The sequence below is a fragment of the Tenrec ecaudatus genome, chromosome 16, assembly GCF_050624435.1.
Source record: "Tenrec ecaudatus isolate mTenEca1 chromosome 16, mTenEca1.hap1, whole genome shotgun sequence".
Taxonomy (NCBI): Eukaryota; Metazoa; Chordata; class Mammalia; order Afrosoricida; family Tenrecidae; genus Tenrec; species Tenrec ecaudatus.
Genome location: NC_134545.1, coordinates 2,466,951 through 2,481,825, shown reverse-complemented (window position 1 = coordinate 2,481,825; position 14,875 = coordinate 2,466,951). Strand labels below are relative to the sequence as shown.

At 49.3% G+C, this 14,875-nt stretch overlaps 1 protein-coding gene across 1 annotated transcript in view; it reads left to right on the top strand.

Annotated features, from left to right (window-relative positions):
- The first annotated feature begins 3,852 nt into the window (after window positions 1-3,852).
- The window catches only part of TMEM132C (transmembrane protein 132C), a 153,101-nt gene continuing 142,078 nt past the window's right edge, over window positions 3,853-14,875 (top strand). The window contains exon 1 of the mRNA XM_075534619.1: window positions 3,853-3,910. Coding sequence (XP_075390734.1) covers window positions 3,853-3,910 — 58 coding nt within the window. The remainder of the gene's footprint in view (window positions 3,911-14,875) is intronic.

The window sequence follows — 14,875 nt, the reverse complement described above, 5'->3', positions numbered from 1 at the left end:
TCCTTTTGTCAGGCATCAGGAAAGCATTTTCTACTTTCTTCCTAAATACTGGAGCAAGCAAACAAGCTACAGATGCTAACCAACAAACAGATGAGCGTGCGTGTGGGGTGGGGGTAGGGGGTGGGGGTGGTACATGGGTGGTTCAATGGAAGCCTCCCAGTTATTTATCATTAGTGACAAAGAAAGTATGTGGACTGTATTAAAAATGAGCTCTTTATCTGTGAGTGTGGGGAGACCATTTTCAAGAGCAGGAATGCTGTCCCTTTTTATTGACATGAATTGGGAAAAGGGGGACGCTCCAGATTAACGCAAGGTTTCAGCATAAATACCATCCTCTGCAACAAACGGACACGCCCCTTTCTGAACAGACACAGCCCCACGTCCTCACCCCGGCAGTGAGTACCCCTTTCCATCCGGCTGTGGGTGCGTGTGCTCCACAGCTCTAATCCCCCCTCAGTCTGCTCCGCTTTCTCCTCCTCCTCCTCCTCTCCTCCTCTTTCTCCTCCTTCCCTGTCCCAACTGTGTTGGAGCCACAGTAAAAACCACGTGTGTGTGCGTGCACGTGTGCACTGGATCAATGAGGTAAGCCTGGTGTGCGAGTTGCCTTGGCAAAGAGCTCAGGAAAAGGACAGCAGAGTGGGGTGCCCGTGGGCCCAGCCAGCCCGCTGACAGTTTGCATGGCCCTCAGCTAAGTGGGGAGAGACAATGGAAAGAAGGAGACTCTTTGATCAAGCTGGGAAAGTAAATAAATAATAGACAATTATTCCGATGCTGGTGTTCACCAGTAAAGCTGTATTGGCACAGGATCCCGATCACTGGCTTACATTGCTTTCTTCAATAATGGGGGAGTGGAGGCTTTGTGACAGCCTATCTATCTGACAATAGGCCTTGACAGATCATGTTTTCCACACCCTGCTCTGCACAACTTTTGAAGTCAAATGACATAAGCTTAGGCACTGGTGAAAGAAAGAGGAGTGCCCTCCAGGAGGTGGATTGATACGGTGACCCGACAATGGGTTTAAATCTACCAACAATTGTGGGGATGATGCAGGGCCAGACAGGGTTTTGATCGGCTGCGCATAATAGGGTCGCTGTAAATTGTAGCTGCCTTGACAGTACTGAACAAAGCAAACAATGGCTCGCAAGTCTCAGAGGCTAGCATGTCCCAAGCCTGTGGGTCAGACGTCAAGCTGCAGGCTTCACCTGACTCTTTACAGATCTGTAGGGTGGAGGAACAAGGACAGCTGGTCAGACAACAGGCTGCTGGCTCACAGGTTTTAGGGGCTGACAAACCCCAAGATCATTGGGCAGGACAACAGACCCCTGGCTCAAGTCTAAAGACCTGCACGTCGGATGATGATGAGCAAGATGTAGGCTCCTGATTGGGCAAAACAAGACAAGAAAGCTTAGCCAGGAGGCTCATACATGTTGGAAGCAGGCCAGACCTCCAAGGAAACCCCCTTTCTTCTGATTGGCTGCTCACTGCAGCTCTCATCATAGAGTTGACATCAGGTCAGCTCTCAGCCTGCGAGATGACCATAGTTTAACTGCCACACCATTAAGGATCCTGACCCAGTCAAGCGGACACACCACCTTAGCTTTCATATACACTGTGGCTGTCTACTGGTTCACATCCCCAGAAGATAGTGGTAAGGGGTGATTCCGGCCAGTTTCACACTATCCCGAAGACGTGGTTCTCATAGCTCCCCCAGTTGGCCAGCCGACACTGACTGTGCCCTCTGATGGCTTGTTTTGTCCCTACCTGTTCTTTCAAGATGGCAGAAGCATGAACGAACAACCTGGTCCCTCGTTTGGGTGACTTCTCCCTCAGAAGTCTCATCACAGCCCTCCTGACTGGTCCAAGGGGAACCAGGACAAAGATTATCAACCTGAGCACCACCAACGCAGAGGACTGGATGAATATTCATGGTGGGGCTGCCCACACATTGGCCTAAACAGTTGCTAATTAATGCTTAAATCAGTTCTCCATGTGTGCCCTAGTGCCACTCTGCTCCATGGCATGTTTTCACGGAATGTTGTTGCTTTCAGATCACCAGGCTTTACCTTCTTTGCCGCCTCGGGGTGGATGGAAGCCTCCCACCTGTTGGTTAATATTAACCTTCTGCAACTCCCCCCTGCCCCCAACTGATTCCAGTGGTTGGAAACGGGACTGGTCTCACACTCTTGTGTTTCGCCTCCAGAAGGAAGGAACCCCTTCCTACACCTTGACTTTAGACCTGCTTACATCCAGCACTGCGAGGCACTATATCTGGAAAACAAACAAAATCCCTGTCTGTGTGTAGATGTAATAGATTACGCTGGCCTACGCACATTCTAGAGCCTCGAAACACTAGACTTGTTTGGGGGCATATTGATCAATGGCACCAGGTTCCCTCTCAGCTCTAGTGTCTGAGACGCAGAACATGGTCCTCTGCCACTCTACACTCCCTCCGCTCGCCCACTGTGCAGGCAGGACATCGTGATGTGTGTCAGCTAGCCTGAGGCTTAGCACGTGAACCCTGGCTGTATTTAAATACCTAGTGTTGCACTAAGTAGTTAGGTCAAATATACGCCACGTGGTGTTCTTTGATCCCTAAGATCTGTTTGAACAGTGAAAATTACATGAACTTGGGGTTTTCCTCAAGTGTCACTTCATCTTCATGAGGAAGTGAATAAGAGGCAGTTCCAATTCTTTATATAATTAGCGTACAATCCTGTGGGATCCAGCCCCACATCCGGAGGGGTCCTGAGGGGTGCGTGTGTCATTGAAGGGGAGAAAATCAGGAGACAGATGAAAGTTTTTGGGTGCTCACCACCTCCATGGTGTCAGGATCCAGGTCCAGGCAGGAGTGAATGTATTCTCATATCTCTGTATATAGTCTTGGGGTATGCAGGCCTCCCCCAAATTACCAGTAACCACATATGTAGCAAAGTAGGCTGCACCTTAACCCCCAGGCCCCTGAGTTCATGGGGAGTAGACCAGCACCAGTGCTGGGGGCAAGTAAAGGGGAGTCACTGTCCCCTGACCAGGGAGAACAATTACAATATGTCTATTCCTGTAGATAAAGCTGCCGGGCAGGTAGCCATCAGCCATGAGCTGTTAAGTAACTTTAAGGTAGCACTATTATAGGAGGATATTGTGGGGATTGATCTTAATTATGAGAATGTGATTAGGATTCATCTCTAGCTCACAAGTGGGAAGGCCTCCCTCCACCCAGAACTCTGACCTCCCAGGCTTCTTAAAATATAGGTATAGGGAATTCTTTCACTTACATGGTCTTCCCAGCCCTCTGTTTCCCACACAATCCAATTGCAAAATGCTAGCATGCAATCTTGTACTATTTAATGTGAGCTTGTGTGTGTGTGTGTGTGTGTGTGTGTGTGTGTGTGTCCTGGTAGGATAAGGGATTATACATTGAGTGGCTGACCCCAAGATCAGCAGTTTGAAACCATATATACACTCGTTCATAGGCCAAGTTTTTGTGCACATTTTTATGCAGTTTTTGTGATAAAATTAGGTGCCTTGGCTGATATTCAGGTTGGCTTGTACTCGAGTATATAAGCTATATATATATTCTTTAATATATTGATGCATTTATGTGTGTGTAATTATATACACATGTACATATATTATTTCCTGCTTTTAGGCTTTTCTAGCACCATTCCTCTAAAGTGACTGATTTTCCACAGCCTCAGACCCATCAGAAGGCTTAGTCCTAGAGAAGGTTTGCACGCTGTCCTTTCTCAGTCTTTGGTCAGGAGTCCAGATAGAATGTGTACTTGACCCACACAGGGAGGATGAACCAAGCAAGGGCACACTGGGGCCCAGGGTGGGCCCCCAGGATTGCCTCCATGGCCCAGTGCCCCAACTACAAGTACAAGCTCAGCGCAGCTCCAACATCTGCTTCAGGTGCCCCATCGGCTTGCCCTCTGCATCTGCTCCAGCCGCCATGCTGGGGGAGCGAAGTCTGGCTCTGGAGATGGGAGACTGTCTGAAAAGGCCATCTCCCCTGCCAGCCACTTCAGGGGGCTGATAGAGTAGCCCCTGAGGGTTGTTACTGAGAGGACTGGGGGGTGGGGGTGGGGGGCCCTCAGCCAGGAATGCAGGTCCCAGAGGTGAAACTGCAAACCGCACTATGTAATTTCACCAGAGCACCGCAGGGCATGCTCAGAGGAGGCATTGAGATCAAATAATCCACTCATCAAGCTGCCTTTGTTTCAGGGAAGAGAAAGGAGGAGCCAGGTGTAGCAGACACTTGGTGTCTGGCAGGGTTAGTGGATCACCAATAGGAACCTTAAATACTCACCTGGCTTGGGTTTCCAGTAAGCTGGGGACCGGGAAGCAAATCCAATCAGGGCTGAGCCAAGGCACTTGAGGGAGGTGGGCTCTGCTGTGCAGGTGTCTGGGACCCTGTGGTGAGGGCAGAGCCAGGTGTAGCATGTGCCAGGGAATCATAAGGAGCCTGCCACCCTGCCTTACTCCTTTTCCTTCCACTCTTGGATTCCACCCAGCTTGTCTTTCTCACACTCCTGTGGCCTCTCACACTTAGGGAGACTTTTCCTTTCTCTGTACTGTAACGGCACACCCCTAGTGGTGCTGTTAGATGGATAACCACAAGGTTGGTGATTCACAGCCACTCGATGCTCCCTTAAATATTTCCAGCCTCCTGAACCCTGAGTCCCTGTGAACTTTCACCCAGATACCAGTCAGTATCTGTGGCAGTGACATCATCTCCTGAGCGAAGGGGTGGAATCTAGCCTGTCAATCAGGCTGTAGCCAATGAGGCCTCTGTGTGCATGGCCTTCTCCTGAGGATTCTGGGAACTCCTGTCTTCCTCCCTGGAGGCGGAACACACATTTTCTCTGCTTCGTCGTCCTGTTGACAAGATGCATGGAGCCATGCTGATGGAGCCAGATCCGTGGAGCTGGAGGAGCCACATGGACGCCCACACCAGCACTGAGATGCTTCCACCGCCACTGGATCCCCAAGATTTCCCACCCACTGGCCTGTGATCTTCCTGCATTCGGCATCATTGCATGTGTTGCATGAGTCTGAAGAGGAATTTAGACTGTTATAAGACTTCTGGGCTAATATTGGGCTTATGGGCTTGATCTGGATTGGGCTGGGAGGTTTTCTTGTTATACAATTACTCTTTATATAAAGCTCTTCTCTTAAACATATGAGTGCGATGAATTTGTTTCTCTAGTCTACCCAGACTGGTATAGTATCAACATGATGGAAATAATGGTAAAAATGATGTTGTTGGGGTGGTGGTGATGTTGGTGATGGTGACCCTGGTGGTGACCATGGTCATGGTGGTGATGGTGGCGGTGACGGTGATGAGGATGGTGATGGTGGTGGTGACGACAATGGGCGATGATGGGTGATGGAGGTGGTGACAGCAAGGGCAGCGATGATGACATTGATGGCAATTAGCAACAAGAGGATGTCCTCGTTGAGCTCTTGTGCTTTCTTTGTTCTCTTCCCCTCCTCCCATTCTTCCTCCCCCCCCCCCCCATATCTTCTCTCTAACCTCTTTCTGTTCCCACCATGTCCCTGGCCTGCTCACAGTCCTCAAAGTCTTCTTCCTTTTCTCTCTCTCTCTCTCTCTCTCTGGAAAAACCGCATGTCTTTCCTTGTTTGCTGTTACTCCAGGGACTTCTGCCTTCAGCGGGGTTTTACTAGCACTACCCTCAGAGAAGGGAAGTTCTGATGCTCCAAAGTCCGAGGCATTTGTGAGAAGCCTAACCAACCCTGTCCAGGTCAGTGGCAGGGCAGAGACCTATGTTGGGTTCTGCCTGATTCCAGGAATGTTGCTGACAGCCAAGGTGCATCTCCTCTTCCTGGGCTGGAGTAGTGTGAGTGACACCCTTCCCCTTGGCAGCCACCTCATCTCTGTGTGAATCAGGTTCCACCCAGCACTGCCAGGGGCACCTGAGTCCTCCCAGTAGCATCCTTGTTATTTTTTTTAGAGTGCCTTAAACATCCTTGCTTGTTAGGGTACCTTAAAAAAGAGATCCCATCAGCAGAGTGGCTTCCAATGAGATCTGCTGGGCCAGTCCCATTCCAGGTAGAAAGCTCAGTGCAAAAGCTTAAGACGACTGTATTCTGGGATTTTCTTGAAGGACAAAGGATGATCACAGGTGCTCCTTAGGGAGCAATTCTGAGAAAACGGAAAACAGCATTGGTGAGGAAAAGTCACACGGCACTGCACCTGTTCATTCCTCCAGGGTAGTAAAGGCAGTGTGAGAATTCCTTAGCTCCTGCCCCCTACAGCCCCCATGACTCGTTTTGTCTCACGGAAAAGGACCATGAATCCAGTCCCTCCAGGGAGCTCGAACTGCTCTTTGGATGTCAGATCAATTGCAAGATGCAGAATTCTTCCAGGAAAGGGTTAGAGAGTGGGAGCCCTGTCTTCAGCAGTGGGTGGACCCAGATGGAGGCTCTGTGGAGAAACAGTAGCTTCCTGCATTGTTACTTTATTTCATAAAGGTGTCTATGACTTTGACACCACTGCTTCCTAACCGCTGTCGGCTCTGCTTCACTATTCTCATCTCATCAAAGGAGCCCTCATCCAAAGTCAAGGAGGCCTAGTGGCACCGAGGGTTAAATGCTGGAGGTCTAAGTGTAAGATCGGCCATTTGAACCCGTCGGTTTCTGAGCGGGAGACAGGTGGGCCCTCTGTTCCAGTGGGCCATTCCACAGTGACTTATGGGCTCCTCATGAGACGGTTTCCGCTGGATGGTGGTGAGCGTGGTTTCTAGGTCTAACCACCCCGACGTCCTGGTTAAGAGTGGGGCTGTCAGCCAAGAAACGGTGCTCAGTTTGACTCAATGACTGCTCTGCCAGAGAAAGACAGATCGCCGGCTCCTGTGACTACGGCAGTTCTACTCTGTCCTTAGAGGGTCGCTTTGAGTCCGAGGTCACTCAGTGGCAGTGGGGTTGGTGGTCACCTCCATTAGAAGGCGCCAGGTGGGTGGTTCTGCGGCGTAAATGGACAGGGGACGTGCTCTGGGCGAGAAAGACCTGACAGTCCGCTTCCATGAAGATGAAAACCTTGGAAACCCTGCTGGCCTTTAGCAATAGCGGGTGGGCATCTTTCACACCCGTGATCTCCCCGTTCAACATAGAAACAGTGAGCACCGAGCCATGGGTGGGACACAACACATAGAGTAGGATTGTTTGAAGGCCATTGCTAAGTTGGCACCGTCAGTCTGTGCTTCTAAAAGATGTTTCAGTTCCTGGGTAATAAATGTATTTAATTTATAAGGGCCAATGATGTTTTCATTAGTAATTAGCATATGCATGTGACTCACTACATCAGGCAAGTATGGCCAGAGAATCCCACACCCCCCCCCCCCCTGTGTTTGAAGTGTGTGTGCACGCCTGTCACGGGAAACTCCTCTAAGTCTGTTTCACTTTTCCTCATTTCCTTAGCCACTGGCTTGGAGAGGTAAGGAACCTAGGGAGATTTGCTGTTGATGTGGAAGAAGCACATTGTTACACAGCCCCACTCAGCAACGGAATCAGCAACAGTATCCAGTTAAAAGCCCCATACATGTGGTCTCTCTCTTTGTTCTTTTTTCCCCTCCCATCCTCCTTCCCTCCCTCCCTCCCTCCTTTCCTCTCTGAAATCCCATCCCTCCCCTTTCCCTGGCCTCCTCCCAGTCATCAAAGTCTTCTCTCCACATGTTTTCTTTTGTTTTTCCAAAAAAGTTTTCTTATGGTGAATTTGGTGGAGGTTTATGGAGCAGAGCTTTAGCTTCATATCCAGCCATCAGTCCACCCTCTGCTTTATCTCAGGCAGTGCTAGCGCCATGCCCACTGTGATACCACTTATCCCACTCCCTCCCGCTGTTTCCGTCCTCATTCCTTCATCTTTCCTAACCCTTTGGAATCTTTTCATCCAGTAAATGCTGCCCTCTTGACCTCTCATGGCTGATGGTCCTCAGGAGTGAGCAGCTTCCTGATGTTATTCTGTTGTTTGGCTGAAAATTGAGCCCCCAGAATGGAGTATATATTGGACTGCTAACCTACTGCCAGACCAGCAGTTCAAAACTACCAGTCGCTCTGCGGAAGGAAGATGAGACTTTCCACTCCTGTGAAACCCACCAGGACAGTTCTACTTTGCCCTGTAGGGTCCTTGTGACTCATAATTAACTCAAGGGCAGTCAGGGTGTTTTGGAGGGTGAGTTTAGTTCCAGGGCCACAATAGGAAGGGTACCACTGGTCACATGGTCCATTGAAAGATTCTGTTAGGTTTCTGGATTGGGGTGCCTTGGCTCTTGTTTCTCAACGCTGAAAGAATTCACACGGCAGAAGCATGTCTATGATCCAAGTGGTTTTTATGAGGAAAGGAAAGTTCAGGAATTACAGCCTCAAAAGGTGCATGCTGTTTCTGGAATGCGTACAAGCCAGCGCGGGAACCTAGCGGGAGTTCGTGACTGAACCCAAAAAACTACATGGAAACAACACAGGGACAGGGACACGAAACCACGCTTGCAGAGCCAGGAAATCCCAGGACCAAGAGAGTGCAGACCCTGAGTGGATCCAGGGTGGGCACAAGAATGGCAGCTCTCGGGAAGGAAGCCCACCTCTACCTGCCAAGCATGCCTGAAAGACGGGCGGCTCGCATGTGGATGGCTTTTATCTCCTCTGGCTGGGGAGTCGTGGTTGAGGATATTGGCCAACCTTATGGGCTGGGTTTAGGTATACCTGTGTGATATCATGGGCCCAGGTTGAGGCTAGGCTTGGTTTCACCTGCGATTAGGTGGTCCTAGTCTAGTGCATAATCAGTTAGGATCTTTCCATAGGTGTCTAATTAGTGTGCCTGATTTCATCCCACCCACTGTGTCGTGGCCCTGTGTTATACATTGGGGAGACACCCCCCCCCTTAGACCCTATTCTGAATACCCAGCAATTCTATGAGCAAAATACTGAATGACGCAGGAAGCATAAAAGAGGATAGAAAGAATACACAGAGTCGCTGTATTAAAAAGAACGAGTCGACATTCATCAACCCTTCCAGGAGGTAGCGTATGAGCAAGGACCAGTGATGCTGAAGGAAGTCGTCCAAGCTGCACTGAATGCATTGATCAAAAACAAGGCTTCCGGAATCGACGGAATGCCATTTGAAAGCTTCAACGGGCTGATGAAACACTGGAAGAACTCACTCATTTGGGCCAGGCAATTTGGAAGACAGCTACTTGGCCAACGGACTGGGAAGAGATCCATATTGATGGCCATTCCAAAGAAAGGTGACCCAGCAGAGTGCTCAAACTATAGAATGATGCCATTGACCTCACATGTAGTACGATGTTGCTGAAGATCATCCAACAGCAGCTGCAGCTATACGTTGACAGGGAGCGGACAGAGGATCAGCCTGGATTCAGAAGAGGATGTGGAACAAGGGATCTCATTGCTGATGTCAGGTGACCTTGGCTCAAAGCAGAGACTCCTAGAGAGCTGTTTACTTGTGTTTTCTTGACTGTGTGGACCATAACAAACTACAGATAGCCTTGAGATGAATGGTGATTTCAGAGCCCTACATTGTGCTCATGTAGAACTTGTACCTGGATCCAGAGGCGAGCAGAACAAGGAAGTACTGCACGGTTTGGATTGGACGGTGTGCATCAGGGTTGGGTCCTCACCATGCTCCTTCAGTCTGCATGCTGAGCAAATAATCAGAGAAGCTGGATTCTAGAAAGAAGAGTGTGTCACCTGGATTGGAGGAAAGTTTAGTAAAACCTGCGAAGTACATATGCCACAATCTTACTAGCTGCCAGCGAGAAGGACTTGAGGCACTTGCTGATGAAGATCAAGGACTGCAGCCTTCACTGTGGATTTCAACTCAGTGTAGAGCAGACCACAGTGCTCACAACTGGACCAATAGGTAACATGGTGATAAATGGAGAAAGGAAGGAAGTTGTTAGGGACTTTCACAATCAGTGGTCACAGAAGCAGCAGTCAGGAGCTCAAATGACGTGTTGCCTTGGGTCAGTCTGCCGCCCCAGACCCCAGACCTCATTACAGTTTTGAAAAGCAGGGGTGTTAAAAGCATGGAGGACTAAGGTGCCATGATGCTGTTGACTACCTCATATGCATGTGAAAGATGGACGCTGACTAAGGAGGACTGAAGAATTGCTGCGTCTCACTTGTGGTGCTCGGGAAGAGAACTGCAAGACCGCTAAAGGGCCAGCACATCTGTCTCGGAAGAAGTAGGGAGAGACGGGTGCCTGGAGCAGGAGCTCACGCTTGGTCAGGTAGAGGGGCAGCAGAAAAGAGGAAGAGCCTCAACCAGATGGACGGACCAGTGGCTGCAACCACAAGTTCACGTACAGGAACCATCGTGAGCATAGCGCGGGGCCAGTTGGTGTTTTACTCTGTGGTACATAGGATCACCATGGGCTGGAACCGATTCCATGGCACCTAACAACAAGATTGGTCTTTATCTGACCTCTAATGGCTTTAAATCCTGACCCACATCTTCCTCCCATTCTGTCCAGGACCTTCTTATGTGATCCCTTCAGGCAGCTAGTAGACTGGCAGGGCACCATCTATGGCTTTGGCCTCAGTATCACAGAGACGGATGTTCATTCACATGGCCCTTTGTCCGTGGACTGGTAGTTTCCTGTGCCTCTCCATGTGAGCCCTCCTTTTGGGTTCAGGCAGAGAGCACTACTTGCTTCTCATATGATCATGACCGTTGAGGAGCCTTCAGATTCCACTTGGTCCTCACCACAGTTGGGCATACATGGTCTCCATGGGCTGTGTCATACCCGTCGACCTTGCTGCATCTGTGATGCAGATCCGCCAAGCCTTTGACTCATTCCCTCAAGGTTGGGTCACGTCTAAGAAGTTCCCATCACTCGGCCCCAGTGTGCTCCTCGGCAAAGATGGATAAATAACGTCTTTGAAAACTATCGATAGTTGTGGGTATGGGAAATTCTCCGTTTTTTAAAGCTTAGGCTAGTCCTTTCAAGGGTTCATCCAGTCTCCATGATTTCGTAATGTCTGGGTTCTGTGAGAAGATGCAATTCTGCCTGCATTTTACTACTTTTAATCAAGATTCTTTCATGCAATCTCGGAACAAAATGCTCAGTGATAGTAGCCAGGCACCATTCCGTTTTGGTCGAATGGCAAAGGAGGCAGTTAGCCACACATTCCATAACCCCTGTCTTCCTGTCTCTCTTTCATTCCCGGTTGCTCCAGGCAAACACCCCCAATTGTGCTTATCAGCGTTTAAGACCCTGGGTGCTATGTGATGAACTAGGAGGTAGACAGAAGAACTAAACATTTTCTTCGTATGCTTGTACACCCAGATAAAAGTATCGGATGTGGAAATGAGTCTTTTTTTTGTTTTAACAAACTCTCACAGTTGCTTTAGTGGTCAGCGATTTTCTTTTTTAAGGATTCCCAGCCAGAAAGAACCTTCTGGAATGCAGTACCTTGGCCAAGCCCTTGGGAAAAGAGTGTTGATCCGGTTCTGACAAGAGCCAAGTCCAACGGAAGTGCTGGCCCATCTGCACAAGTGACAGGGGAAAGTATGCCCTGTTAGTTAGTGACCCTGGGGCTAGCCCTCTGGGCTGGGAACGGGGAGAATGCTCTTGCTCTGGAAATCCCATCTTGACAATGCAAGCCCACTTGGCTGGAGAAGCAAAGGCAGCTTTCATCCACCGGAATTGTCCCTGCTGGGAAAGGGCTAGAGAGAGTCCAGGAGGGCCCAGAGGCTGCTCCCGGGCTCCCTGGGTGGATGCCCTGGCTGCCAGGAAGGGCGGGAAGAAGGGATGGTGCAGGTTGGAATGCGAGGGTGAGAGGCAGGAACTCCTTCCTCTCCGTGCACGAAAGGAGGCTTATTTGGGCCTTCTGGGCTTGTTTTGAAAAATGAGTACAAAAAAGTAAGCTTTGAGGAGCGATGGGACACTTTCACCTCCTGAGCCCTGGAAGGTCGCTGTTGCTGGTGGCCGTGAGTCTGGCCGGACCTTGGGTGCTGCAGAGCAAGGGGTTGGGCGGCCTGGTCACTGGCGCGTTGGGCCCATTGTTGCAGCCATGGTGTCAACCCACCTACTGGAGAACGCACCTCGTTCTAGGCCACTAGGGTGGGCTTTGCTAGAGACTGGCCTTCCCTGGTGATACCTCCAAAGTGAGGAAGGGCAAGTCTCCCATCCTCACTTCTTCTCATGATATTTTATTTAATAACAGTTTTATGGACACTTCATCCACATAGCATGCAATTCAGTAGTTCACTCATATCAAGAAGAGTTGTACAGTCTTTACCACATTCAAGTTTAGAACATTTCCTTGTTGCCCCTGTAATTTCGCCCCTACTTTGGCCAAAATAGACACAACAAAGCATTCACCGCCCCGTCCACGTCTACATGTGAATTCAGAGCCATTGTTTCTACTCTCCGCGTGGTACAACCAGTATGGTCGTCCCTCTGCAGATTGTTCCTCTCATCCTCCCTACAAGGAGCATTCCGCCGGCCTTTCTCCCAAGACCTACTTGCCTGTTCTCGTGGCATTCCACGGCGCAGTCAGCAGTCCCCGACAGCCTCAACACCACAGGTGTGTGCACCAGTTCCTCCTCTTGCCTCCTTTTCTCTAGTCCAGCTCTCCCATGTGCCTTTGCGGTGGCCCACAAGACCAGTGAGCTGATTGACCGGAAGCATTTCAAACGAAATAGCACCAAAAGGCCGAGAAGTCATGTCCTTGGGCTGCATGGGTTGGGCACGAGGGACCTGGCATGTGCAGCATTGCCAGCTGGGCATAAATTCTAAGTGGTGCCACTTCTTCCCATGCTAGACCTTTCATCAAGCAAATACCAACATTTCCAGGCTCTCGGGTGTCTTGGAAAGCTGTTATCACAGTTAAAAGGTAATCGAGGTTGAGAAGCTAAGTACTTCTGAGCTTAAAAATAGGGTCCAATTCATGAACATATCTGAAAATATGGGCAAGAGAGGCCCAACTCTGCTGCATGGAGGCCTGTGGCGAGCAGTTTACAATGTCTGCCCTGAATAAACTCAGAGGGCAGAGCAGAGCACTCGATGCTGCTGAAGCACCCAGGAGGGCTGCTCACCCAGGTTGCTAAACTGCGACAGAGCACAGCCCCTGGGTGGTGGGCTGGAGGGACCCAGTGCCATTGAATCAGGGCTTGCATCCTATGGAGAGAGGGTAGGGGCTCACTCATCTCGTCAGGAGCAGTCAGCCCCCAACACTGAACATGAACGAGTGGAGAAGAACGGATGCCCTGGAACTTTAGCGCTGGTGACACATCCAAATGATCATACCCACCTGCCCTGGGAAAACTAGGTCCATTAGAAAGCTCCTTAGAAGAAAGGATGGTGAGAGCCCATCCCATCATGTCCTTTCAGGAGGGACCGGTCCCTGGAGAAGGGCCTCAAGCTTGATGAAGTTAGAGGGTCAATGAAGATGAGAAGACCCCATCAGAGGGATGGGCACAGTGCTTCGTCCACCGTTTCCACTCTAGCAAACCCCGCTGTTTGCCTAAACACGGCACATAGGTTGTGCAGAGTATTTTACAGTTAGAAACCATGGCTCAATGAATGCTCTTGTGTCGTTTCTAATTTCTATCCAGGGGTGTATACCTTCTTAGAAATGGGATTGCTGAGTCAAGGACAAATACGTGTGTAGCTTTATTAGCTATTACCAGATTGCCTTCCAGATGGGTTCAGCCATTTTTCATGTTCTGCACAATATGCAGAAGTGTGCTGCCCACAGCCTCACCAGTAACGAGCTGTTGGACTTGCCTTTTTTTAAAATAATTTTATTGGGGGCTCATACAGCTCTTATCACAATCTGTACTTATATCCATGGTGTCAAGCACATTTGTATATTTGTTGCCATCATCATCCTCAAAACATTTGCTTTCTACTTGAGCCTCCAGTATTAACTCCTCATTTTCCCCTCTCTCCCCGCCCCCCTTTCTCATGAACCCTTGATAATTTATAAATTATTATTTTGTCATGTCTCACAATTTCTGATGTCTACCTTCACTGACTTTTATGTTGTCTGTCCCCCAGGGAGAGGGCTATATGTAGATCCTTGTAATCAGTTCCCCCTTTCTACCCCACCTTCCCTCTATCCTCCCAGTATCGCCACTGTCAGCACTGGTCCTGAGGGGTTCATCTGTCCTAGATTCCCTGTATTTCCAGTTCCTATCTGTACCAGTCTGCATCCTCTGGTCTAGCCGGATTTGTAAGATAGAATTGAGATCATAATAGTGGGGGAGGAGGAAGCATTGAAGAACTAGTGGAAAGTTGAATGTTTCATCGTTGCTGCACTGCACCCTGACTGGCTCATCTCCTCCCCAGGACCCTTCTGTAAGGGGATGTCCAGTTGCCTACCGATGAACTTTGGGTCCCTACTCTGCACTTCTCACAATGATATGAATTTTTGTTCTTTGATGCCTGATACCTGATCCCATCTACACCTCATGATTACACAGGATGGTGTGCTATTTCCATGTGGGCTTTGTTGCTTCTGAACTAGATAGCCGCTTGTTTACCTTCAAGCCTTTAAGACCCCAGACACTACATCTTTTGATAGCCAGGCACCATCAGCTTTCTTCACCACATTTGCTTATACACCCGTTTTGTCTTCAGCAATTGTGTCAGGAAGGTGAACATCATGGAATGCCAGTTTAATAAAACAAAGTATTCTTACATTGAGGGAGTACTTGTGAAGGCCAAATGTCCATCTGCTACCTTAATATTAAACCTATAAATATATGCACATAGATTTATTTCCCCATCATCATATATAAATATATTTACATATGTGCATGCCTTTATTTAGACCTCTATAAATGCCCTTTGCCTCCTAGCTCTTTCCTCTATTTCCTTTGACTTTCCTCTT